The 27,070-nt window shown below is 32.7% G+C and overlaps 3 protein-coding genes across 5 annotated transcripts; 2 read left to right on the top strand and 1 right to left on the bottom strand.

The window, feature by feature from the left end:
• Positions 1-11,560: 11,560 nt before the first annotated feature.
• Positions 11,561-16,258, top strand: LOC123226075 (U-box domain-containing protein 44-like). 2 transcript variants are annotated; one of them, XM_044650546.1, is made up of 5 exons: positions 11,561-12,571; positions 12,660-13,448; positions 13,655-13,961; positions 14,165-14,503; positions 14,951-16,258. In XM_044650546.1, the coding sequence occupies exons 1-5, from the start codon at positions 12,125-12,127 to the stop codon at positions 16,063-16,065; spliced, it is 2,997 nt and encodes a 998-aa protein (XP_044506481.1). In that variant the 5' UTR covers positions 11,561-12,124; the 3' UTR covers positions 16,066-16,258. The 2 variants fall into 2 exon arrangements, with proteins under 2 accessions (XP_044506481.1, XP_044506480.1); XM_044650545.1 differs by having other exon boundaries at positions 11,562-12,571; positions 14,165-14,629.
• Positions 16,259-19,854: 3,596 nt separating this feature from the next.
• LOC123225719 lies at positions 19,855-21,483 on the top strand. Its single transcript, XM_044649834.1, has 2 exons — positions 19,855-20,848; positions 20,922-21,483. Exons 1-2 carry the CDS (start codon positions 20,056-20,058, stop codon positions 21,218-21,220), a joined length of 1,092 nt encoding a protein of 363 aa, XP_044505769.1. The 5' UTR covers positions 19,855-20,055; the 3' UTR covers positions 21,221-21,483.
• An 836-nt stretch (positions 21,484-22,319) lies between these two features.
• On the bottom strand, positions 22,320-25,547 carry LOC123225718 (zinc finger CCCH domain-containing protein 66-like). Of its 2 annotated transcripts, none has more exons than XM_044649832.1 (2): positions 25,377-25,547; positions 22,320-24,943 (listed from the first exon to the last, which is right to left on the bottom strand). In XM_044649832.1, exon 2 carries the CDS (start codon positions 24,890-24,892, stop codon positions 22,775-22,777), a length of 2,118 nt encoding a protein of 705 aa, XP_044505767.1. In that variant the 5' UTR covers positions 24,893-24,943; positions 25,377-25,547; the 3' UTR covers positions 22,320-22,774. The 2 variants fall into 2 exon arrangements, with proteins under 2 accessions (XP_044505767.1, XP_044505768.1); XM_044649833.1 differs by having other exon boundaries at positions 22,320-24,884.
• Positions 25,548-27,070: the final 1,523 nt, after the last annotated feature.

Below are 27,070 nucleotides of genomic sequence, written 5' to 3'. Positions count from 1 at the left end.
GATTTCATCTCGCATTTTGACTATCTTATCTGATGAATCATAAGTGCTATTATAGCTTGTTGAAAAGCTCTTTGAATCCTCTTTCCAACGATATATAGCTTGTATGAATTAGAAACCGTTTGGAATATTAAATTATATTAATAAAAAGACTATCCTACCAAATGAACAGTTTCGTGAACAGTCTTTTACTGGTTTTGGAAAGAAAGAAAGAAAAGGAGGAGAAAAAAGAAAGGAAGGGAAATAAAGGAAAGAAAAAAAGAAAAGAAAGAAAAGCAAGAAAATGAATTTGGGGCTCAAGATTCAGAGATTGTTTCAAAAGTACAGTTTGGTGAGTTATGAATAGTTTTAGATGAAAACAAGATTAGTAAGATATAATGCATGCATACATGTTATGAACTATAAGGGGGCACTTTACACTACACCACCCATAGTAGAGTATGTCTATAGTAGGACATAGACCCACAGTAGGGTCTACTTGTAATAGAGCATGCTTGTAGTAGAGTACAATTCAAATTCAAAAAGGGTGTAATGAGAGAAAGGAAAAGAGCTTGAGTTTAAAAAAGTGTCAAATCCCTATAATCAACTTCCAGAAAGTATCAAATAGACACCAGATAGGACAAAGTATGACCCAAATAGTAAAGCATTATTCCCTCGATTTCCTATAGAGGTAATGATGTGAGATTGAATCTCGAGAGTGAGTTAGAACAAGAAAAGAGATAGTTTACTTATTTCTTTCCCCTAACTGAGTGTTCTTATCTCTCACTTCCTTTTCTTTCATGATTACAGGTACAGGTGATTGTGGTAGTTGCGAGACAGGGTCAATCAACGAAGTTAGATTTGACTAGAGCAGGTTATCTCTGGTTTATATTATATGTATACAGTCGCATGTTCTTGTTGACTTTTAACCTTTTTGAGATGATTGTATAGTTATATATGATTACTTCATGTTTTCAAATGCTTTCAGATGAGTTTTCATATGAGATATTTACATCTTTTGTTCGCTTCTAGATTTTCAGTTTTCTTAGAATAATTTCTAAATATTTTCAGTAATGAGTTGAGTTCAAAGTAGTTTTTTTTTTTAAAAGAGAAATAGATACTCCGGATATTAATTTGTAACATTTCTCCTCTTCAATCGATAATACTTCTAGAAAAGGATGTTACATTAGAGCAATTTGTTTACTTTACGAGTTGAATTTTTGGGTTCTCCCAACCTAGTTTCGACCCACAACCTCAAAGAAACCTTAGATTTACTTTTCGGCGCTAACGGCCTAAATTTGAGGTTTCATATCAATGACATGATTTTAGAACATGGGGATATGTAATTCCAACTCTTTCTAACATCTTCCAAGTCAATTTCGATTGTCAGTGGTTTGTTGAAATTTTGTAGTAAGAGGATGTCGCAAGTCGTGGCATTTAGGTGATCGTCGGTGACTCTATGAGGCTCAATAGGGTTTTGGAATGATGTCAGTCGATTAGGAACAACACGAACACGTGCCTCAAGTCAATAGGAATCTTGCTGCAAATCATGAAAGAGATGGTTGTTATACGCGACAGCGATTCCGATCAAATTTCAACCGAAAAAGATGTGTATGCTAAAAATTGAATGCCCAAGATCCAAATTTATTCCTTAATTTCTATAATTTGGGATTGTAAGATCTTAATTTGAAGATTCCATTCATCAACTAAAACCCTAAAATTGAAATTGAATCAATCCCTGATTTAAAAATTTAAACCCTAATTTTTATTCAAGAACCCTATTTTAGAATTACAATTATTAAAGGCAATAATTAAAAAACTTTAAAACATTAGGGTTTTCAAAATCTATTTTCAGTGTTTAATTAATCAATTCGAAACCCTAATTTTAAATTAAACAAACCCTAATTTCAATAATTTTAAGCTTGATTTAAATTATGATATTAATTTCTAAATTCAGATTTTATAACCTAACGCATACCGCTCTAACACTACAAGTAAGATAATTTTACATAAATAAACATGAAATATGCAATTCTAAATCTGCATAATCTATGCATAAATTATAAAATACTAAATTAAATATTAGAGTTTTAGAAATACTTGGATTGCCATGTAATTTGAATCTAAAAAGCCTTTGAAAATCACTTGAAATTATTTGTCGAAATCACCTCTCGACGCTCAATGACAACTTTAAATAAATAAGTTATACTGCTGGTATATTATATTAGGTTTTAGAGCAAAGATTTAACTAATTTATAGTAGGTTAATTGACATTTATCAAGGTTTAATAAACTTCAAAACTCATACTTATATCATCTATCTAAATTATAATTTTTAAATATATTAAACTTAAACTCATATATGTAAATTGATATTAAATTATTTAATTATATAATTTTATTAAATTATAATTATAATCAATATAGACTCTAGCAAAAAATTTCAAACTTAGACTGCAATTAAAAGTTAATGAACGGCAATACCACATTTATTAAGAAAGTTCTTATCCGTCGGCGAAATGCGATCCCGGTTAAGCACAATGAGTATAAATATTAATAATATTATTAAAATTATTAAACCAAAATGTACAGATAATTATTTAGTCAAACATGACAAAAGTCAATTGACTCCACCTACCATACCCGATAGCGACAGAACTGGAAGGCTGGTGGGGTACTCTAGGCAGCGTTCACAAAAAGGGATAATTCTACGTCTATAAATACCCCTGCATCAAAAAGCTGCAATTACGTTTTCTTTCACTTGTGTTTCAATGGTTCATATATTCTCCAAGCCACTGGCATCCACAGATGTAAAATCGAGGTCAGTTAATCATTCATTTGCTGCTATATATTCTTTTCTTTTTTATTCAAAACAACATAAGAAAAAGTTTGATCCCTACAAAGAAAACTCATAAACTTCTCTAAGCATATATATTTGTCTAGGCTGCAGCATGTTGCATTTACATGTATCTAGAATCATAAATTTCGAATTTTTATGGTCTTAGTTTTTTTATACAGCAATTTATTAAGTTTGATACTTTGATTTCACTGACAATTTTAAACCTTGGCCATATGTATAGGTTAGCAATTCCAACTAAATGTTTGGTGCACTTTGGCGAGATTCCTGAGGATCAACACTCAATATATTTTACTGCCCTAGACCTGGAAGGGCATCCATGGCCTTTTTGTCTCTCTACCCGGAGAACAAGTATTTACCCAAAACCTGTTCTTAATGGAAAAGGTTGGCTTGCATTTGTAAGAGCCAAGTTTCTAAAGGAAGGAGATAAAATAACTTTATCAGCGGAAGCAGATAACGCCAATGGAGTGATATTTCGAATCCATGCTCAAAAAACAATACGGCTATTTGGTGAAAATATTACAACGCTTGTGTAGTATACCCTGATGGTCCATTACCAATATTATTTGATTTCTGGATCAATTAGGTTTATGTTCATGTGGTTTTACCATGCATTCTGCAACACTGGAGTTTAAGTTGTCCTGTTCTGGTTTGAAAACCTTTGTGTTGAGTAGACTGCGTGAGGTACTTGTGCGCTTGTAAAACACGGTCGTTTACAAGAATAAAGTGTTTAATTTGTATTAAGTTTGATGACGTTTGTATGACTGAGTGTTTTGTTTACGTATATATTCACATAGGCTTTTACCTTTTTCTCTCGTATTATACCATTAATTAGGTTCTTTTACTCGAATCTCTCATTTAATTTGTTGAACAACGATATTATTTCATTGTGCTTTCAGTTCAAACCAATTCATGTGATCCTTATGATATAATTATTAAATTCGAAAATATTTTATACATAAATGAAGAGTATTAATTGGTACAAATAAACTAATATAATTATGTGATTAAATAATTTTATATTAGAGATATTATAAATAATTAAATTACTCAATTATATGATAACATATGATTAATTTGTTTATACTTGTTAATATTTATGGCTTATATACATAGTTTTATTGTATTCAAATATAGAGCATAGTTTTTAATCCAAGGGTCTAATTTTTTAAAACTAGTTCAGTTGAAACAAGATCTAAATCTACTTTGTTCGCATATGGATCCACTCGGGTTTTTGTCAAAGGGTCCCGCTTTTTTTAGATGAGTCCACCCAAAACAAGCTACAACTCTTCTCTGCTAACCAATAAGTGCATTTGAGTTTATCCAAGATGAGTTTACTTGGGCTTTAATAGAAGATAAGTTTGGTTTTATTCAAACCAACCTACTCAAATTAGTGTCTAATTCTTTTAGGCTAACCTATGGATCCACTTAGGTTTCAATATGGGGTTTGATTTTTTTCATACTAATCCACCATGCTTAAATAGGTTTATCCAAGGATTTGAATTTTTTCAAACCAACATATATACATGTAATGGGGTCTCATTATTCTTCAATAGTCTAAAGATCCACCTAGATTTTAATCCAAGTCCTTTAGCATTATTAATTACAGGTTTTAATATAGTTGAACTCCAATTTTTAAAATGATTTAAGTCAATCTATAGGTTTTAATATAGTTGGGCTTCAATTTACTTACCTATATAATTTTCAAACTGCATCAATTCTATTTGAATGTCATAGAATCACACATAAAAGTGTACTAATGGAAAGGTCTCTTAATCAAGTTAACAAAGAGGGGATCAACATGTATTTTAATTGTACCCATATGGCTAACTTGTAGGTTCACCTGGGTTCCCAAGGATTTGACTTTTTCATAATGGCTCACTTGAAATAGAGGCTAGCTTTTTTTAGCTAACCGATGGATTCATTTGAGTTTTAATCAAGGATATAGCTTTCTTCATATCAGCTTTCTTCAAAGGTATAGCTCTCTTCTTAGCTAACCTATGATCCACCCAATCTAACACCTAGATAAAATTGAGAAAAAAAAGGGGACAAAATGTCAGAAGTTGAAACAGTAGTTTCAACGAAAGGTGATGTTGTAGACGAGAAGAAGAGGAAGAAGCATCCATTTTCTATTTAACTTACTCAAGAAGAAACTGAAGCAGATTTCAGAGAGATGGGTGTATCAAAAAGGGCTAAGAGGATCAAGAAGCGACCAAAAAGTATGCAGGAAATACTGGATAACCTATTTCCAGGTTTGAATTTAAAATCAATACAACCGATGATTATAGGTTTTCTTGATACATTGTGATCAGAATTACAAATTTTACTAGCTTGTTATTTTATTAATTGTACAAGTTTTTCTACTGATTTGTTTTTCAATTGCTGCGGAATTTCAGCTGCTGATAATTTGATTTTAATATATATTAAGACTCTTTTATCCTAAAGAATGTGCGTTTCAATTAAAATTGTTATTAAATATAAAAATAAAATTATTATATTAAAAAATATATAATTTTATCTTTTTTTTTTATAGTTTTGAAAATTAACTTTCTTTCTAAACCTCAATTTTGAGATGTGACTCCACCCCCTAGATCAATTAGAAATTGATAAAAAAATCTAGTTCAAATCATAGTTAAACTTGTTTTAGTTATCAAATCGGATTAATTTGAGGGTTGATTTAGATGAATTATGTTGAGTTATGATTTAACGTCCATAATTTGAGGGTTAATTCATGCATCACCTGACCTCGCAAAATTAAGGGAAATTATAAAAAATGACCAAAATGCCCTTTTATTAAGCAAAAATGCCCAAAGTCACTATTTTCAAACAAAAATACCCAAATTCACTATTCTCAAACAAAAATACCCATAATTTTTTCTAAAATACCAAAATTACCCTTCTCCTCATTTATATAAACCCTCCTCACTCATTATGAGGGGTTAAATGAAATTTTATTAAAATTAGAGAGGCATTTTGATATTAAATATTGTAATAGCATTATAAATGAAATTTCACTTCAACTTTTAGAATTTCACTGTTTTATGATATATCGATTCGTAATTTCCAGATTTTCGAAGAATTTTTCGATTGTTGTCATTCTAGGGTATTTCAACTTTTAGAATTCGAATTTCAGTTTCGTTTTTTCGAATTTCACCATTTTACGATATATCGATTCGTATTTTTTAGATTTCTGAAGAATTTTTTTATTATTGTCATTCTAGGATATTTCAATTTTTAGAATTCGAATTTTAGTTTCGTTTTTTTTTAATTTCACTGTTTTACGATATATCGATTAGTATTTTTAAATAATTTTTCGATTGTTGCTATTCTAGGGTATTTCAACTTTTAGAATTCGAATTTCAATTTCGTTTTTTCGAATTTCACCATTTTACAATATATCGACTCGTATTTTCCAGATTTCTGAAGAATTTTTCGATTGTTGCCATTCTAGCGTATTTCAACTTTTAGAATTCGAATTTCAGTTTCATTTTTTCGAATTTCACCAGTTTATGATATATCGACTCATATTTTCCAGATTTTTGAAGAATTTTTTGATTGTTGTCATTCTAGGGTATTTCAACTTTTAGAATTCGAATTTCAGTTCTATTTTTTTAGAATTTCACCATTTTACGATATATTGATTCTTATTTTTCAAATTTTTGAATAATTTTTTTATTGTTACCATTCTAGGGTATTTCAACTTTTAAAATTCAAATTTCATAAAACTCTAGAATGTCAATAATAAAAAAAATACTTGAAAATCTAAAAAACATATCTAAATTTATAAAACTACATGTTCAAATAGCTTATGAACGAGAAAACCGAAAAATCGATCAAAAATTTCGTAATTACATTGTAAAACGTGTCTAAAAAAGCACATCATAATTACAAATATCAAATTTGAAAATTACATATGAAAAAACTCTAGTCCAGTCACAAACAAACTCAAAATCATAAAAACCAAAAATCCTAAATTTGATAAAATAATAAAACTGCATAATACACATTGAAACAGTTTTATTTTGGCCTCAAAATTCAGGGCAACCAGCAGAGCTGGTTGTCATTATAGAGCTCGAAACGAGCTTCGCGTTGATATATTATAGGCCCCGTAACTCCTCCCGGATCAAAAGTTATGGTTGTTCAAAGTTTGTCTCATATAAACCCTATAGTTTTAAAAAAGTTCATTTCCACCCAACAGCCCACTGTCACGTGGCAAATTTCAAAAAATTCTACAGTGGAATGAGGACTCTCACACAGCTCTCTAATATTTTGCAAACACTAAGTAAGCCCCCTAACCCACTGTCAACAGTGGGAGAAATCGTTCGATAGTGGGAAACACTGCTCCCACTATCAGACTGTTGAACGTTTCGGAAGGAATTTTCGGTCAAAATTCGTCGTTTCGTCCTTCAATTTCAACACAAATCAAATATACATAGGTTATAACACAAAACTCCTTAACTAATTCAACGAAATCAACCAAGAATCAAAACATTTTAAGCATTGTTCAAAATCAAAATCTTAAACCCTAAACCGCAAAATCTCACTCTAATCTCAATAATATTAACAATAACTTGATTCAAATAAGATGACGGAAGATATTCTAACGTGCTATGCCATTTTCGGTTATCAAAACCCACGAAAATGGTCGAAAATCTGACCGACAGTAGAATGACAGTGGGACAGGGGAAATTTGTTGGGTTTATATATAGGCAATTTCGACCTTTCATAAAAATTGGGCATTTTTACTTTAATCTGATTTTTTTTGGATAATTTTTTTAAACCCCCTTACTTTTGCCTATTTTTTATAATTTCCTCAAAATTAAATTGGGATGAATTCAAATTGAATCAAACATAAATAAAAATCAACCTAAGTTTAGTTTGAATTTAGGATAATCAATTTGAAATCAAATTTGATTCACTTGATTGGTGAAAAATATCGTCTTGGAAGAAGAATGCGGAGATAATTTATAAATGGGTTAAATTTAATTATTAGCTGTACAAGATACGGTAAACTTTTTTTTTTGGTAAGTAAATACAATAAACATTAGGTATAACTAGTAAATCGTATCAAGTCATCTAGCTAGCAGGGTCTTCACGGGATTATCTTGTTGGGTAATTATATTTAAACATGCAAGCTAGGAATTGATATGAATGATTTCTCTTACCAAATTTATGGTAGATTACAAAATAAATTCCAAAGCATTTATGACACTCATATGTAATTAGTAAAGTCTAAACACCTTATTTAAGACTCAAAATAGACATAACAAAATTCGACACGATCTACAACACAATATTAAAAAAAATTGAGTTAAGATTATGATTTTTAATATAAAAATAGTTTGAATCGGATATGGGTTGATTAAAAAAAAATTGGGTTAATACAAAATTAACCAGAATAATCGAATTAACCTGAAAATTGATAACACTACTATTGAATTATTATTATTAATATTGGTAACACTACTACTAAAATTTGATATCCAAAGCTAACCTAATATAGTTGAAATACTTGTTTGGACCAGATATTGGTTGTTTGGTCAAATTGATAACTTTACTCTTGAATTATTATTATTATCATTGTTATCATTATTATTATTATAATTATAGTTTCAAATATAATTTACATATTTATTTTTTATCATTTTCTTTTTATATTAATTCAGAAAATAATGAATTTAATTTGAATAAACTCACAAAGAATATTAGTGAAAATTGAATAAGCAAAGAAGTTATTCAATAAAAACAATGTTTTAACACTATTATATGTTAGGATTTCTCTAATTAAAATTTAATTTTAGTTCTTTTATTAGCTCAATCATGATCAGACATGTCAATGGGTCGGGTCGGATTGGGTCTTATACTCACACGGTAATAGGCCCTTAGGTCGAGCCGGCTTACGGATTTTTGAAGACCCAAGGCCCGACCCCATATATATAGGACCGAGTTGGCTCATTTAAACAATTTTTTTTAATTTTAATTAAATTTTTTATACATTAATTATTTTTCAATTATTAAAACTGAAGACAATACTTCGAACATTTTATTTATAATCTCTCACTTGTGGCAGAGGAATATCGTAGTTATATTATCAAAAACATTATAAGTTTATCACATTGTATAAATAAATTAATTTATATATTATATAATTACAAACATAAATAAAATATATATACTATATCATTTATGTACTCCCCCTCAACGTCCAAATTTCTGAATTTATTTGACATGAGATTCATTTGATATTGAATCTATTTGTAATATTTTGTAATGATAAAATTGAAAAGAAAATAAAATTATAAACATAAATAATTATTATTTGTAAATTCAAATAGTTTTTTAAAAAAAAGTTGATGAGAGAAAATGAAATTAAAAATATAATAAAAGAATTAAGATTGAGAGGTTTGTTAATAAAATCGGAAATGAAAAAAAATTAGATTGGTTTATATAAAAAAATTTAAAAATAAAAAAAAATAAAACAAGTTAGAGGAAGGTTTCTGCTTATGGCAGAAGCAACTAAAGGCTTTTACCCTTTTTTTTTTTAATTTTTAAACCATGTTGGGTTGGCTTGACCCATGAACCTAATATTAAAATTCATAGTCTAGTTTGAAAGGCTCATGGGTTAGGCCCAACTTGTTATAGTGTCAAGCCGAGCCTAAATTTTGGGCTTCGACCTATGCCTCCAGTCGGTTTGGCCTAATTAACATGTTTAATTATAATAATTACTTTAAATTAACCCTTAAATGGTTTTACTTTTGAAAATATTGCACCAATTAGCTTGATGTCTACTTAGAAGAACTAGTCTTAGGCCTTTTGACATAAATTTATCATCTTTTACTAAAGACATATTTGTTCTAATATAATAACTCTTTTTGGAGACTTGTAAAAAATTATTTGTATTTTATTTTATTTGTTGTTGGTGTGTTATAAGAATTTAAACTTATTATGTTTTGTGTGTCATAGTCATATAGTTTTAGTATTTATGACAATTTCATTCATCATATAGATCGAAAATTAAATTTTTTAAATATTTGACAAATTGTTAATCTCGTCAGTTATCGATAACATTACTTTGAAATTGAAGTCGTAGATTTATTTGAATTTTTGATTATAATATTTTTTTTTATCCCTACAATTGATTATATAAAGAAACAATAAACAAATTATTAATATTAACCTGAAATAGAACAATTTTATTTTGGAAAAATGTTGCTACATGTCAAAATATTTTTTCATGTGTTTCTTTTATAAGGATCTTGTTATTCCATGACATATTACAAAATATATTATTTCGTAACAATTCATATCCTTATACATTATGTTTTGACATTATTTTGTTTGTTATAAAATTTGGGTTAATTACGGTCAGAATAAGTCAACAAAAAAACATTTATATTTATTTAAGGGTTGAAAAATTTTGACAGTATATCATGTTGGATCAAGTTAAAATTTAAAGTTTTCAATCTGAAACTTAAATTGACATTACACGAATATAATCCGATAATACAAATTATCAGTTCCAATCACACTATAATGGCAAACACGCCCTAAACATATCTACAATTACAAGATAATGAACTCCATGCTACATAGGTATATTATACGGACATTAACCATCAATCAAACACCATTAAAACCAAACAACTTATAAATCCAATGAAAAATAGAAAAATACCTATATGAGCAAGAAGCTCAAAAGTTTATGTTTACTGTACTGCCACAACCGAGTCCTCCCACAGCTTTCTGCAATCAGTTAAAAAAAGGGCCAACGGACTTACTCTTAAATTGTTTTTGCATAGTCCAAGTCTCATTAGCTATTTATTAAAAATTTAAATATCCACCCTTAAATTATTAAAATTAATAAAACAAGTAAGTTTCAGAAATAAAATTATTATTTAATCGGTATTATATTAAAAATAATAAAATTTTATCTATTTTTTTTTTTAGTTTAAAAAACTAATAATTTTCTTTCAGGATTAAGTTTGAAAAATTACATTGTTCCTCTTGTGGTTTCTTTCTTGTCTTCCCCTTTTTTGTCGCTATCTCTGGGGCCTTTTTTCTCCCTCCCCTTTTCTTCTCGAGCTCTAGCTAGCATTATCAACAAAGACAAAGCCATTGTCTTCGTTAACAAAGAAGATGAAAAGTCGTCTTCGTCTTCGACTAGAGACAAACACGACTACAAGAAGATGGGTTTGGTGCAATGAAGCCAGAGTAGCGAAGACATGATAGTGTGTTGCTTCAATTTGCATTGAAGAAGGTGGCTAAATCATCAGAAAGATGTGTCACTTAGAGTCAGGAGGGAGTGGAGTGCCAGTAAAGAGAGAGAAATCCTATTGAAGAAGTCGTCAGAGATGGATTCCGGTGGCTAGAAATATTGGAAGGAAAAAGAAAATCCTAAGGGTGAAAATATCACTTTTCAAAATTTAAGTTTTGAAAAAATTATTAGCTTTCTAAACTAGAAGTGTTACTAAATAAGGTTTTATTATTTTTATTATAATACTGATTAAATAGTGATTTTACTCTTAAAATAAAAAAGTTATATTAATTTTAATAATTTACAAGTAGATGTTTGAATTTTTAATAACTATCAAGTGAGACTTTGGGGTTGCAATAAACCTTACGGGGGGATATCTTTTGACCTAAAAGAATTATACCAACAAAAATACAATCAACAAAAACCCAGATACAAAAAAATCTTTCAATAAAAAAAAAAAAATTGGAAGACTCATGAGATTACCGGTGCAGGGAATTCTGTGTGCGGAGTAAGTGGGGGTTTGTGGTGGTGGTCGGGTTTCAGGTGCGACGGCGGAGGTGGTGGGGTAAAGAGGTTTAAGAGGTCGCTTCAAAGGAGAAAGAGTGGGAGCCCAAGAAGAGGGAGATGTACTCGATCCATTGTAGAAGCCGAGTCGGCGAGTCCCAGCAATAGAGGAAAAACGTTAAGAAAAAGAAAAATTACAAATCGTTCTCAGGAAACTAAATTCTTGTTTTGTTTGGATAATGGAATATTCTTGTACGGGTCACGGATAGAACTTTTTTCTGTACTGGTTATAGGAAACTCTTATCCGTGGGGGTCTTTTTCCGGTTCAAAATGATGAACCGGATCGCCCGGTTTTGTAATTGCAGTGTCTGCGCCAGCCAAAGTCAATTTGACTTGTTTTATAAAACTTAAAAAGAGTTTGAACGAAACGCGGCAGTTCATAGTTCAGGAAAGACTTGATTTAATTAGACCACCATACTCCGAAGTCACCGCTGCCATTTCGTCACCACGGTAGCCCCCAATCTTGACCGTTAAATGACTTCATCACTGCCACTCTCAACGGCGGAGGCCATAGAATCAATCAACCGCTCCCTCTCCGACCTCAGCAACAGAACCACCAACAACCAGGATTTCTTCGAGAACCCCCGCCACTTCTGCGGCTACGTCACGCGCCTCCAGCTACTTCTCAACACTTTAGTCCGTACTTCGTCCTCACCTGATGCTCTTCCACCGCCCGTACAGACCGCTTTGAAAGGAATCGCTGGAGATTTAGCCAATGCCGTGGAAACGGTGTTGGTTTACCGAAACAAAAGCAAGATTTTTGTTCTCATTAATTGCATTTCTTTATCCGATGCGCTCCAGCAGCGCACGATAGCTATCGGCGCATGGCTCGCTTTGACAGAAAACTCTCTTCAAGATCATCCCGAACTTCGCAAAAAAATCGCCGATCTCTCGCGTGAAATGAAAGAAATTTTATTCAAAGTAATCTAAACTTGACTTAACGTAGTTCACTAACGGTCCCTTTTTTTTTCCGCGTGATGTTCTGATATTTTTGCTTTGTGCGTTGTAGGTAACTGAAAATGAAGAGCGTATGCATTTCACGCTACAGAAGGAGGGTGAGGGAAGAGAGACGACGAAAGCAGTTCAGAGCGCAATAATAATGGATTTACTGAGAACGTTAGGTATTGAATCCGATAATTTAACTGAATTAAGGGAACAAATCAAGCAGTTACGGACTGATTTAGCGCGTTCTAGTTCGATTTCTGAGAGACGTATTTTGAGTTCATTACAACGAATCTTAGAATCTTGGTGTATTGTTGCTGACCTTTCGAGTTTTAATTATGATATTGAAATGGAAGATGATGTTAACATTTCCCCATTTAAAAGCTTTTTATGTCCTTTAACAAAGGACGTTATGAAAGAACCAGTAGTTTTGGAGTCATCACAGACTTATGAAAGAAAGGCAATTGAGTATTGGTTTCAGAGGTGTTTAGAGGATTATCGAGACCCGACTTGTCCTGTAACAGGGCAGGTTTTGAAGTCATTGGAGCTGAAACCAAATATCGGGTTGGCTGGAGCTATTGAGGAGTGGATAAATAGGAATGTTGATTTTCAGGTAAAGAAAGCGGTGGAGGTTCTCTGTGAGGTAAATCCACAAGTGGATTCTGTTGAAAGAGTGTTGGACATCCTTTATAAGATCTTGGAGGAGTATCCTTTCAGTAGGTACAGGGTTAGAAATTCTGGTGTTGTGTTGCTTCTTGTTAAACTGCTCAGGAATTCTTCTAAGAATATTGGAACCCTATTGAGGAGTAAGGCTCTCATGGCTTTGCTTAGCATGGCAAAGGATGAAGAAAGCAAGGTGAGCACTTCAGTTGTCTATGGAATCGTGAGAAAGTAGTTTTCCAGTTGGTTTGTGTCTATGTTTACTGTTTTATTTAATGAACAATGAAACATTTCAGTTAATATGATGTTTGTTTATGCAGTTTCTGTTACTTGAAAGATAATTGGTTTCTGACACTGTCATTTTGCTAATGATGTGTTTTTTTTTTTTTTTTTGGTTTAAAGAAAATCATGCTAGACGAGGGTATCAGTAGATTGGCCATACATAGTCTTATTGGAAGCTCAGAGAAAGAGAGGGAGTATGCAGTGAAGTTACTACTTGAGTTCTCCAGTGATAGAGCTTATTGCATATCATTAGCATTGGAGAAAGGGGCATTAGTTCTTCTCACAAGTATGGCAGGAAATTTGGTGCATCCTGCTTTGTCCAATCTAGCTGAGGAGGTTTTAAAGAACTTAGAGAAGGTGGAGGACAACGTTGAGCTTCTAGCAGCAGCTGGAAGATTTGAACCATTGATCAGTCGATTATGTGAAGGTTTATCTTGCACTGGGTTCTATTTTAAAATAGAGAAATAATCACATCAATCATGTGGGAAATGTGTAAAAGGGAAAGATCAGCTATCTGAATAACTGCTTCTAAAATAGGGAGATAAACATTCTTTGCTTTAGTCAATAGCTTTTATCCTAAGTTAGAAAAATGATAGATCAAATGCTAATCTAGGTGTTTCCTATGAACAGGTTCTGATGATGTCAAAATAGAGATGGCATACATGGTGGGAAAGATGACCCTGACTAATATCAGTAGAGAACAAATTGCTAGACAATGTGCTAAAGTATTAGTTGAATTGCTATACAAGTCAGTGGGAAGAGCAGCAAGCTTGCAAGCATTGTATAATTTATCCGTGTTGGAAGACAATGCAACCGTCCTTGTTGATTCTGCCGTGCTTCCAGCTCTAATGAACATTCTTTTTAAGAACCAGGATGCTTCACCAGAACTGAATGAGTTGGCTGCAGCAACAATTGCAAATATAGTGTCAAATCCAGGGCACTGGGAGTTAGCATCTACCGACAAGAAAGGTAATTCAATGCAGTCAGAATCTGTTGTCTCTAGTCTTTTGGCTATCTTATCTGTTGCATCTCCACAGTGTCAAGTGTCCATCCTGCATATCCTGTGCGGAATTGCTTCATCTCCCCAAGCATCAGGTAATTATTTGTTGGCATATATACTAATAAAATCGAATTTGTTGCCATCACCAATTTTTGTGTCGAAGTATTGGACTTAGTATTTCCCCATCAACTGTTCGTATGTAGATATCGTCTGATTAATTTTGCAGAATCTATGGTACTGCCTAAATTGTTGATATCAGTCCACATATTTTAAGATTTAATTTCCAGGTGTGGGACATAAATCAGGGAGACAATACTCATTATGTGAATCACTTTGAATTTTGAATTATTAAGGATTCTTAAACATTAAATTTAATAGCAGAATGACCTTTCTTTCTGTATATTTTTTATTTGCAGGTTCTGTGGCTACTCACATAAAATCTAGAGATGGCATGAAAAGCATTTTCATGTTTCTTGAACACCCTGAAGTTGAACACAGAGTTCATGCTTTCAGGCTCACCAGAATACTCTCAGAATGTTTTGGGCAAGATTTAGCTGATGAGCTAAAACCATTTTACAAACTTTCATTTTTCAAAGAAAAGCTATTAGATGACCAATCAACACATGGTGAGAAATCTGATTCTGCTTGCATACTTGCCAATATTCAGCTCTCAGAAGAAGAAGTGAAAACAGTTTTGGAAGCTAACTTTATAAAATGGATAGTGACCAATCTTAAGAACCAGCAGCGCAGTTCCAATGCAAGACTTTCACGACAGGTATCAAGCATGGTTGAGGGCTTAGTAGGGCTTTTACTTCACTTTACAAAGAGTCTCAATCCACCAAGTCTTACTGTGGCAAGAGAGCAGAGTCTTATGACTGTTTTCTGTGAGCAGCTAAGTTTTCCTTCAAAACCAAGAGTGAAGCAACTGGCTGCCCTTGGATTAAAGAATTTGTCAGAAGCTGGAAGGTTACTTTCTGCTGCTGAATCAGGAAAACCCAAACCCCGGGGAGTCTGTGCTGCTTTGGTAGCCATGTGTGGTAGGCCTCCTCCAGAACCTTCCACATGTCCTATACACAATGCACATTGTGAAGATGATAGTCAGTTGTGTCTGCTAAAGAGCAACTGCATCAGACCACTGGTTGATCTTCTCACAGACGAGGACACTAGTGTTCAAATTGCTGCAGTGGAGGCACTTTCAACTCTCATTGTGGATACTTCTAAAAATTTGAAAAGAGCTGTCGATCAGCTGCATCAACAAGGCGTAGTTGATGCTGTGATTGATCTTTTCACAGAAATTCGTCCTGGGGTTCTTCAAGAGAGGGCACTTTGGATGATAGAGAGAATACTAAGAGTGGAAGGCCACAGTCAACAATACTCGCTTAATCAGTCTCTTGTCAGAGCTCTGGTAGAAGCGTTTAAGCATGGTAATGCCAATGCCAAGATGCATTCTCAAGAGGCTCTTACAAACCTAAAGCAGATATCGGGCGTCAGCAGGAGGGATTCAAGTCAAGCTCGTTCACAGGGTAGGTAGTATGTCAAGCTTGTAAATCTTTTGTAAGTTATGTTAGTTTATCTTGTATAGATGTAACATAATTCAAATTTTGCTTGAGGTAGCATATGAAATTGGCGTAAGTTATGGGCATTATCAATCAGGAAACTTATGTGTACATTATAAATGCAATTAGTTCCCACTTTAGATAGTTTAGCTTTTGTATTCATTGCAATTTTCGCTCTTCCCAATCAAACTCTTTTACACTATCCTGTTAGAGCCAATGTGTTGCCGTTTCTAGTGTGAATATCTAGATTACAATTGCCTCCAAAGAGTAGCATGAATGTCAAAGGAGGGTTTTATATATAAGAGCATATAAATTTAAATTCTCTTCAGTGATATTTCAAAATTTAACTTTTAAATTACTTGATACGATGATTGTAAGTTTGAACTCGATTGAAATGACAGTTCAGCATAAATGGAGTTTCTCATTACCAATAACAAAAATCTATGTTACAACTAGCTCGTAAAAAAAGTAAGAAACAATCTGTAACTTGGGTTATGTTTTTGCTTGGATCATTGCAGGAGCATCTCCAAAATTAGTACTTCAAGGATATGTATGAAAAGCCTCACCGACTTCTTAGTCTTCATACTCGTCCGTAAATTTGATTTTAACAAAAATAGGTTGCTCATTTCAACAGCCTTTAGAAATTCGATCTATAAATAACAAATAGAGAAAATTATAGATGGCAAGTATTTATCTCAATTGAAACTGACACTTTATCACACAATATTCCAATTCAAGATAAATATACATAAAGCCAAATTGTGAAATTAATGACATAAAATTACCTTCTATAATATTATGCAAATTTATGGGTTTTGTATTAATTATATATGTTTATATCCAATCACGTAATGATATACATAAGTATATATTCATTTTGTATTTAAAGTGGGTGCTCTTAAGTTTTACTCTTTTTAAACTCTTGTGACATTTTTCAACCATAATTGACAGTGAAGACTAAAGATGTTGGTAGATCGGGTTAGCTTCGAAGCGGCCTACTAGGCGTAAGGCCCACACAACAACAAGCCTTTGGGCAAAGGCAAACCACAAAATTCAAAAAGCTCATGGGTTAATCCAATGTATAAGGCCTTCAACGAGTCAGACCATGAGAGTAAAAAAATAACTTTTTATATTATAATTATTAATTAATTAATTTTTTATTTTTTGTTAATTAGATAAACAGTAACAACTCGGATCAACCATGGGTTTTATGTCTAGGCCGTAGGTCCAAAAGGCCAATAGATCAAGCCCGACATACTACAGTATAAGCCATCCTTATCATGTCGGGTTTTTGCCTGGCCTTGTGCCGGCCCAGCCCGAATTGAGTTGCAGAGCCGTAAAGTCCTTGATTCCCTCCCACACCACACTGATTGACTCCTCAGGTAAATGTCAAATAGTGAAGACAGCAGAAAGGGCAGGTAAGATTCTTTCTTCAGCGGTGGAATCGGGCATTACTGGCAGTAAAGGCGCTCTAGTGAGGACAAATAGAGATGACATACTGTGCATTTGCCAGATGATTCAATGACCATGAATTCATGAAATAATAATATTATATATATAAATAATAATAAATTATAATATATTTAAACATAGTTTAATTTTTAATTATTTAATTACATAATAACATATTATTATTTATATATAAAATATATAAAAATTATGCTTATAATACTATTCTTCGTAAAAATGAGGGTTTTTTAAAAACCAATTTCAAAATTCATATCTTTTTAAACCTTTATTAGTGTTTTCTCAAAAATACGATAAACTTGGATCCCCTCCTGGACAAAAAATTTGAGAACTTATCAAAGGGCATGAGATTAAAACTAATCAAAATAACTAAATTTGAGCAGTAGAGCGATAAATTTTCTGTTGAAGCAGATTTGGCTGAAACCATCGTCAACTTTCTTTTCTTTTCTTTTCTTTTTTTCTGCATTGAATCAAGAAATGATTAATGTATTTATAGAAGGATAGCCAGCTGTTAAAGAAGAAATGTCCTTTAATAAATGAAAGAGATGTTTACCATGGTAGATGGCAAGCTTAAGTGATTCTCCAGAAAGTTGGCTGATTCCATCCTGTTTACAGAGATTGTGTCCCCTTTGTAAACCCCCTCATTATATTACAAGTAGTATTATATGTACAATATTATACACAAATAATATATGTCATCATGTGATTTGATAATTTTAAATTAAAGATAAACTAGTACTCAATTACATAACGATATATCATTATTTATGCCCATAGTTTTATTGTTGTATTATTATTAGCATTTTAGATTGCCTTCAGAACATTTACACACCTTATAATAATACTATTCCTTCTATATCATATGCACACATTTTGTTGAAAACAAATGCTAACTTACCTATTTATGAGTTAACCTAGTCCACTTGAAAATCTCTGAAGAAGGGACCTTGTCAGAGATGAAGAGATTTCAAATCTTTTTGGATATTTAGGACTAATTTATGATAAGAAAGCATTAACAATAGGAGATAGAGAAACATAATCGAATTATGGTTGCCAGAGATGGAGAAAAAGAAAAGAGACCCTTTGGGGGAAGGAATGTGATTTTTCAAAGTTTAATTTAAAGAAAAAATTATTCATTTTTTTTAACTATAGGAGAAAAATAATATGAATTTAACTAAGTTTAGAGCTTATTGATAAAATAATGATTTTGAACTTATCTTTAATAAAAAAAATTTAACATAAATAAATTTATAAATAACTATTTAAAATTTTTAAATCTCGTAAATATATATTTATACTTACATTAGAACTTTGAGTTGGAAATACTCCTTTAACCATAATTAATTAGAAATCTATAAAGCTATTTAATAAATTTCTATTTATGAAATTGTCAAGTTCTTTAATGTTTAATAAAAGTGAAATTGACTCTAAGAAATTATATGAATGTGAATGGCATTTTGGGAAGAGAATTTCCTTCAATCAAATCAATAAACAGAAGGAAAATGGGAACAGAGTTGGCCTAACATTTAGTGTTGAAGAGTTAAAAAAGTAAAAAATATATAAAGTTGGTTTGACTGAAACAGTTCACAAGATAAGAAAGTCAGCATCTTCGGCTCCAAACCCAAAAGAATTTCTTTGCTATTGGCCCCCTTCCCCCCTAACTCCCATAATTCCTCTTTTTTTTTCTTTTTAAAGTTGCATCTTATCGTAATTGAAATATTTTTTTAAATAAAATTAAGCACATTAAATAAATTAAATTTTAAATATAAATTAATTTTAATTTTAATTTTAATTTAATAAAATTAAATAATTAAATATTTTAATAATAATTTATAAATAAATAATAAAAATAAGTCTGATATATTTAAAAAGTTATAATTTAGATAAATAATATTAATATAACTCTTAAAGTTTATTTAGATTTTTTACGGAAAGATTCATTAATTTGTTATTTATTGATTAGACCTCTTTTCTAAAACGTATATAATATAGTTTTCAAATTTTCAAATGGTATGATATTTACAAATATTTTTATAAATCTAAATAATTTTAATTTATTATTTTATAATTTATGTGTATGAAATGATTTTATTTAATTTATATAAAATAAATTTTACATTCTATTCTCAACTTTGTTCAAATATTTAAAAATTAGAGAATTTCTATCATTAATTAATATACTAAAAAAGGTATAAAGTGATAATCCCAAAAAAAATTATTCTTCAATTAAATAGAGTTAAAATCAAATTGTAATGAATGACACAACTGAACAAAATCCAAGGCCAATATCTTCAGTTGGAAAAAGATGCTCAAATGAAGCAAACCTCTGTTCAATCTGCCCACCATTTGCTTTTCCACTTTCTTTCTCAACCCAGTTTTGTCTTTGCTTTTTCTTGTTAAAGTTGCATTCTTTTCGCAAAGTAAGTTTTAAATCCCAACAAAAGAGAAAGAAGCTACTGTTTCAAAGTGGTTTTTGATATTTCTGTTGTTTACTCATAATGTCTTTTCTTTCTTTCAACATGAAGTTGAACTTGTTATCATATAATGCTTCTTCTGCCTCTTTTGATCCCAATACTGATAATTATAATAGCATTTCCTCTTCAAAAAGTGGCACGGCTCCTGGCTGTCTAGCTGCCATTTTACGTGGAATCCTTTGCTCTAAGCTTCTTCCTTCTGATCAAATCACCAACACTGACACTCAAGTTTGTTCTATCTTCTGTGAAAAGGATCAAGAATTGAAGCCTGAAGGCAAGGTTTTGCCTAGTCTTGTGGCAAGATTAATGGGCTTGGAAAGCGTTCCAAATGCCAGTGCTAGTAAAAGGTCAACAACTAAGTCGATGAAGTCATTGGATTTTGAGGCGAGCATTGGTCAAATGGAAGGCGATGATAAGCATAGAAGAGTAAAGAGTAGTAGTAAATGTAAATTATCGATTCAAGAGATGCCGACATTTTTTGAGGTAGAAAATGAAGAATTCTTTGTTCTCAGCTTTGGCAATGGAAATAAAGATAAAGGAAAAAGGACAAGAAGGAAGAAAGGTGAGATGGGTCGTGGAGAATTGAAGCAAAGAAGAGGAGAGAGACGTCGAAACAAGAACTGGGAAGTCTCTGAAAAGCCTGAAAATCCATGTATTGGCACAGAAATCATAGAGTTTTCAACTGCTATGAGGGAAAATGGCCTATGTTTAAGGAGGAGGAAGAAGAAGAAGAAGGTTCAAAGCATTGAACTTGAGTGCAGTTCAGAAGATTCAAGCCCAGTTTCTGTTCTTGATTTTGATCAATTCATTATGTCAGGTTTGTGTCTTTTGCTTTTTTACTTCATTAAGAATTTTTTTTCTTTACTTTTGGCTTTTTACATTGTGAACAGAGTTGGATTGTTCAAATTCGGTGAGCTCAAATTGGAGAAGAAATGTTCCAAAGACACAGAAATCTGAAGGCAAATGTGTTGGATCAAGAAAGAGATATATCCATAGTCACAATTACATAAACATTTGTAATCAAATTTGCAAGATGACTGAATGTGAGGTAGCTGAATCAAATTGGTTACACAAAAAGAACATCTTGAGGCATGAAGATTTTGAAGCAATTTCTGCAGATTTAGGGGCCCAAATCCTTGATCAATTAGTAGGAGAGCTGGTTCATCAACTCATTGGACTGGCAATGTAAACTTACGCAAGATTTAGTAAATTTTGGTGTTAACTAAAGAAACAACTTTTAAACCCTCTTTAGATTTTCAATTAAATCTTGTCCCAACTGTAATACCCAGTTGCAAAATTCAAATTTGAACATGATGGGCTGCGCCTACAAGTCTGCAGATGTTTTGTTAAACTCCACGATTAGACCTTGTTTATATTAAATTATGGGTAGTAGTGACTGACCAGCAAATTTAGGTAGTAGGAATGTTGATATTGACATCATGATTTAGAAGCTCTTTCCTCTAATCTTGAGCGGCCAAATTTTACCATCATTATTTGAAAATAACATTGTTTTTCTCTTTTTCGATGAACAAATGACTTCCTGTTTGTCTTTATTTTTTATACCTTTGTAGAAATGCAGTAACTAAAATACCAAGTTAAGCTAGACTAGGCCAAACTTTTGAGTTGAATTTGAGGTGATGGGAATCTTTTTAAGACGGCAAACTTGGAATAATGTTTCGTATTCTTATATGCAGTGGGATTAAAAATTATCTATGTTGTCATCATCAATTTTTTTTTTTTTTAATTCAGCAATGGCGAAGCCGGCAGGAGTTACAAGGGAGAACCCTTGTGAAGATAAATTCAATTTCAGTTTTTTAATTTAATATTTTATTTCCTGCTTTACCGTGAAAGAAGAAGTGGTTTAAGAACCATACCATTGTTGGTCTTGGTCATCTTCAGCTTAATGATAGCATCACCATCCTTTCTTCTGGTAGTGCTTATGCCACTACAATTCTCCAACAAGAAAAAGTTGATAAAAAGACACAAAACAAGTTAAACATTAGAGGAGATGCTTTTTTCCTAGTGCTTAACAATCTACTCAACTTAGAATCATGGAATCAGTGAACCTCACCCTCAGCTTTATTGATGCCGAAAGTAATATCCAGAATGAACTCAGAAAAGGCGAGAGAGGATGAGGGTGAAAAAAAGATAACAAAAAGCATGTAAAAGAAGCATATTGGAAGTTCCATTTAACTTGACATGTGCAGAATGTTGAGCTTTGTAGCCAGGTTGCTAGTGCTATAGAATGCGGAAGCAAATCTATATGATCAACAATGAAAAAAAGAAGATAATACTCAATACCATGCTATATATTTATTAGGTACGTCCATAAATTTACAACTTGAGGTAGATACATATTCAAAAATAAACCAATAAATCAGTAAGGCTTTTCATATTCCATCTGCAAATTGAAATAATTGAATACAGACAGTTTAAACTAAATCTGATTAACTACTCTCATAAGCAGGAGAGTGTGATTCCGACTTCTTCCACTTGGGATTAATGTGAGAACAGCTAAAGAGAGAACCAAATATAAGGGAAAAGTTAACTATTTATTCTTCAGAACCTAAGTATTGTAAGTGCCGAAGCTTTAGATCCTAATGACCTTCCTTGGTGTATATTTTGTCCCTCTCCAAAACCCATCTCCATCCACTAACAGATGATGAATATTAATAAAAATTCAAAAAATGGGCAAATAAAGAACTAATTAACTTTAGAAAACCAATATCAGGGCTCATCAGTACTAAGCCACCATCTGCTCCTGTTCCATATACAGTAGCTCCAACCATGCGGGAAGCATCTCTGAGCCTCCAGTGTCCAAATGACACTGCTGCTGGTGATCCTCAAAGCCAAGTTCACCAGATTTCACAGAAGGTGGATCCTTCACCAGGGACTGAACCCAAGACACATCAGGCTCATCAGCAGTTGCTGGCACTGAGGCTGCAGGTGTGCCCGAACTGCTGCCTCCATTTCTAAATCCAAAAGAAGAAGATTTTTGCAGCTTGTTCAACTCTTTTCCCAGGACACCCCAGTCCAGCTTACCACCAGGGGAACCCCACTCTGTCAGGCTAGAAGGCATCACAGAGGTGGTGGTGGCTTGTGAAGAAAACCCAGAATGACGATTCACAGCAGTCCGCTCAATGAAGCTCTGGCTTCGCTTTGCAAAGGCAGCTGACCTTGAACTCAAAACTGCAGCTGCAGTGGCCCCAGCGAAATCAATCCCAAAGGACTGAGATGACCTCGCAGGAGAGGAAGAGAGAGTGGAATGATAGCTAGATTGCGGCTGCTGGTTAATGCTCTGTTGCATCTGGATGCCAGTAGGTGACTGCAGTTTGGTTGCTTGAGTATCCCATGAGAATCCCTGTAATTGAGGCAAAATTGTAGGATCAAGAGATCCAAAAATGTCATCAAGGTTAGTTGGTTTCACTCCGCTGAGCCTATTTAATTCTCCAGTTTGATCACTGGAAGAAGAAAAGGGTGATGCAGCAGACATGGCACTGGTCCAGCTGGATGGTGATGAGAGACCAGAGATCTCGTCAAACAACTGTTGCTGTCGACGTCGATGATTCTCTAGACCAAGCAACTCCACGTCAAAATCCACATGTCTAGCATGAACTGCAGATTTCAGCCTGCTACCAGGAAGTTGCAGTGTAGGTACGGTTGGCTGGGTAGGCCAGATTGATCCACCCATTAGAGAAGGATCCCCAGAAGGTGTCAAGGGTGGTGTAGATGTTGGTGGCATCACAACCGATGGTGAACCAAGGGAAAATGGGCTGATAGACACCATGTCCAGGGAAGAAACATTGGCTGAGAATGATCTAGGAGAAGGCACTGCTGAACCTGTTGAGGCATATAAAGGCCGAAGCTCTTCAGGTTTGTGAGCAAAGAAGCATACCCTCCTGTTGCAATTAATCTCATCCTTACACAGACGGGTCCGATACTGGGCTGGATGAAGCCAGCACTCAAAAATACCATGTGCATACTCACATGCGTCCCCCTGCCTGCATGAACCCTTTCGGAACTCAGGGCATGGAACACAGCTATAATGATATTTCCTTGGATCACGGCGCCTTGCGTTCTCCCCAGGATGAACAAACGGGCACTCTGTCCAGTCATGTGAGTAGGCCCTTGAGCAAGGCTTGACCTTGAAAGTATACATCCTAAACTCATCTGTCCCATATATCCCATTCTTGATATCTGGAAGTGTGAGATCAATAGGATATTCTTTCTTCTCAGCTCCATCTTTAGATATTCGAGGTGTCAAAGGCTGCCCTTGTAACCCCGTTTTATTAACCACTCCATCACACAAACCATCTATTTCTACCACAGCACCATCGCCTTTCAACAGAGACTCCAATACCTTCTTCCTTGAATGGAAACCCAAAAGACAACCTTTGACAATCAAGTCAACAGGCCTGTTTCCATTAGCATCGACAGAGTTCATATCAGCAGAAGCATCTAGCAAGAGCTTGACAATCTCAGGGGAATTAGCAGCACCACCAGAGGCTGCACAGTGTAACGCTGTGGCCCCATCAGAACCACAAGCCCTGTTAACGTCAATACGGCCAGTCTCAATAATATAATGAAGCACATCTTTGCTTCCATACATGGCAGCTATCATGAGGGGTGTTCTTTCTTCAAAACCCATCTTTCTGGAACCAATTCTCCTACCATACCACGAGCCAGGCTCATCAATATCATGAACCCGTTCTTCAATAGCATATTTAAAGCCAAGTAAATCATCAGAGGCCGCCAATTCAAGCAAAACTGAGAAATTATAAAAGAAACCATCTTGTTTGTGAGAATCAGTATCCATGACGAAACAAGTCTGCGTTGGTTTCCTTTTGGAACCGCTGCACATGGAAATATTTTTCTTCTTAGAACCCAAAACAAAAAGAACCTTCTTTCCTTTCTGCAAAATCATAAAACAGAGACTAATCACAAATGGTGCTACAAGAATCAGAAACATTGGCTACCAACATGTCCTTGAAAGTCCATATGCAAAATAAATAAACGAAAAACAAAACAAGAACTGATAAATTAACAGACAAAGAAATGGACAAATAGATTACAATTAATCCAACCTCAAAGTTAAATTAATATAACTACCACTAAACTCTGTTAACTTCAACTAATCCCTAAGCACATAATAAACTTCTCCACAAATAAACACCTAAAATCCGTTACAACCTTAACAAACATAACTTCACAAACAACATGACACACCTTCTCACACACAAAACCCAACTCGAAAACTCCTATATCTCTTTCTTGCTTCAAACCACCCATAATTTAAACCACCAAAACAAAACCAAAAAAAAAAATAAAAAAACCTCAAAACATACCTTACAGACAGCCTGAACCCAGACCCAGATTAGGTTCTCTACTTCAACTTTATATTGTAAATTATGAATACAATTAACAACAATGCCTAAAGAGAAGAAGTAAAGCTAGACTTTTGCTTCGTCTCCTTTAATGCTTTCTGGGTCAAAAAGGCCTGCCTATACTATTCTTCTAAATTCACCTTTTTTTTATTTTTTTTATTTTAATGTTATGGAATGCAAATGCGAATTCAAATGCGAATCCAAATTCAAATGAAATGACAAAATATTGGAGAATGTCTTTAGAAAATTACATTTTGGGTCCATTTCATTATTTAATATCTAAACCATCTTTTAGCGATGAAACGCCACGTGTCGAAAATCCAATATAAACGGTTTCACCAAAGGTGACCGTATCGAGATTCCATATTTTCACGCTTTATGCGTTTGTCTTCGTTGATGACGTGGCTCTTTTTAGCACCGTCAGCCTGTTTTCAGAACTTCATTCGCTCCATTGTTTTTCTAATTTTACTGTCTGTCTTATAAATTTACGCGACACGTGAATACGATTCAAGAAAGGGCTTCGACTTTACTTATCTGATTGGCTGTGACTATTGGAAAGGTTTGTGCCAGTCAGAATAACTTCTCTCAATCAGAAATTTCATTTTTTATCGACGAAATTCTTTGAGCAATCGAGGTACCCAGGCACTCCGGTGGTTTCTAGAAGAGTACTATGATTTTTTTTTTTTTTTATATACAAGTAATTAATTATTCATTTGAAAAAAATAATTCAATAAATTTTCAATTAAAAATATCACATTTCTATTTTTAACTGTTTATATAAGTAATAATTAGAATTATCAACTTATAAATAAATAATAATATATTATTATATAATTAAATATTAATTTATTTTAAATTTTAAACTATTTAATTATATAATAATATATCATTATTTATGTATAAATTATATATAAAAATTATAGATATAACATTATTTTTATATAAAATTATAAATAATATTATAAATACTTATTTTTAAATATATATTATTATATAATTAAATATTATTTTATTTTAAATTTAAAATTATTAATCATATGATACATATATATATATTTTAAAATAAATATATATAGTTTTATTATAAAATTATTATTTGATGATGAGTATAGAAAGAACAATGTTTTGTATATATATTTTTTTATATTTTAAATGTTGAATAATATATTATTATATAATTAAATATTTTTTATTTTTAATTTAAAGTTTATATATTATTTATATATTTAAATTTCGTATGAAAATATATATGGTAATAAATTAAAACTTGGAGGGTGGAATTGGAAATTTAGCTTAAAGACAAGAACCAAACAAATTTAATTCCGATCGGATAAGCATAAAGACCAATGTGACACGCTTCAATGGTTGTACTCTGAAGCCCAGCCTTCTTAAATGCGCTGTGCAAATCCTGGTCGTACACTTGACAATGAAAATAGTCAAACAAATCCAACGCCTCAGATGTGGTGTAAGTCGTCAACATCCGAGAAAAGTCGATGCAACGAGGGCCACAAACAACATTAGACGACAATGTTGAAAAGGTGTTTGATGTCATAATCAGAGGATGGAAAAGGCTGCACTACACTAAGTTGTGTGTGATCATTCACACCTTATAAGGCGATCAGTTTATGATTTTTATTATTAAATATGTTGGAAAT

Source organism: Mangifera indica, chromosome 9, assembly GCF_011075055.1.
Source record: "Mangifera indica cultivar Alphonso chromosome 9, CATAS_Mindica_2.1, whole genome shotgun sequence".
Lineage (NCBI taxonomy): Eukaryota > Viridiplantae > Streptophyta > Magnoliopsida > Sapindales > Anacardiaceae > Mangifera > Mangifera indica.
Note: the sequence above shows the minus strand (reverse complement) of the source record. Positions and strands in the feature narration are given on the sequence as shown.

Coding starts and splice junctions, on each gene's coding strand:
- LOC123226075 (XM_044650545.1), top strand. CDS start 12,125: ATGACTTCATCACTGCCACTCTCAACGGCGGAGGCCATAGAATCAATC. Junction 12,572..12,659: donor TGAAAGAAATTTTATTCAAA/GTAATCTAAACT, acceptor TGTGCGTTGTAG/GTAACTGAAAATGAAGAGCG. Junction 13,962..14,164: donor GATCAGTCGATTATGTGAAG/GTTTATCTTGCA, acceptor TCCTATGAACAG/GTTCTGATGATGTCAAAATA.
- LOC123225719 (XM_044649834.1), top strand. CDS start 20,056: ATGTCTTTTCTTTCTTTCAACATGAAGTTGAACTTGTTATCATATAAT. Junction 20,849..20,921: donor TGATCAATTCATTATGTCAG/GTTTGTGTCTTT, acceptor CATTGTGAACAG/AGTTGGATTGTTCAAATTCG.
- LOC123225718 (XM_044649832.1), bottom strand. CDS start 24,892: ATGTGCAGCGGTTCCAAAAGGAAACCAACGCAGACTTGTTTCGTCATG.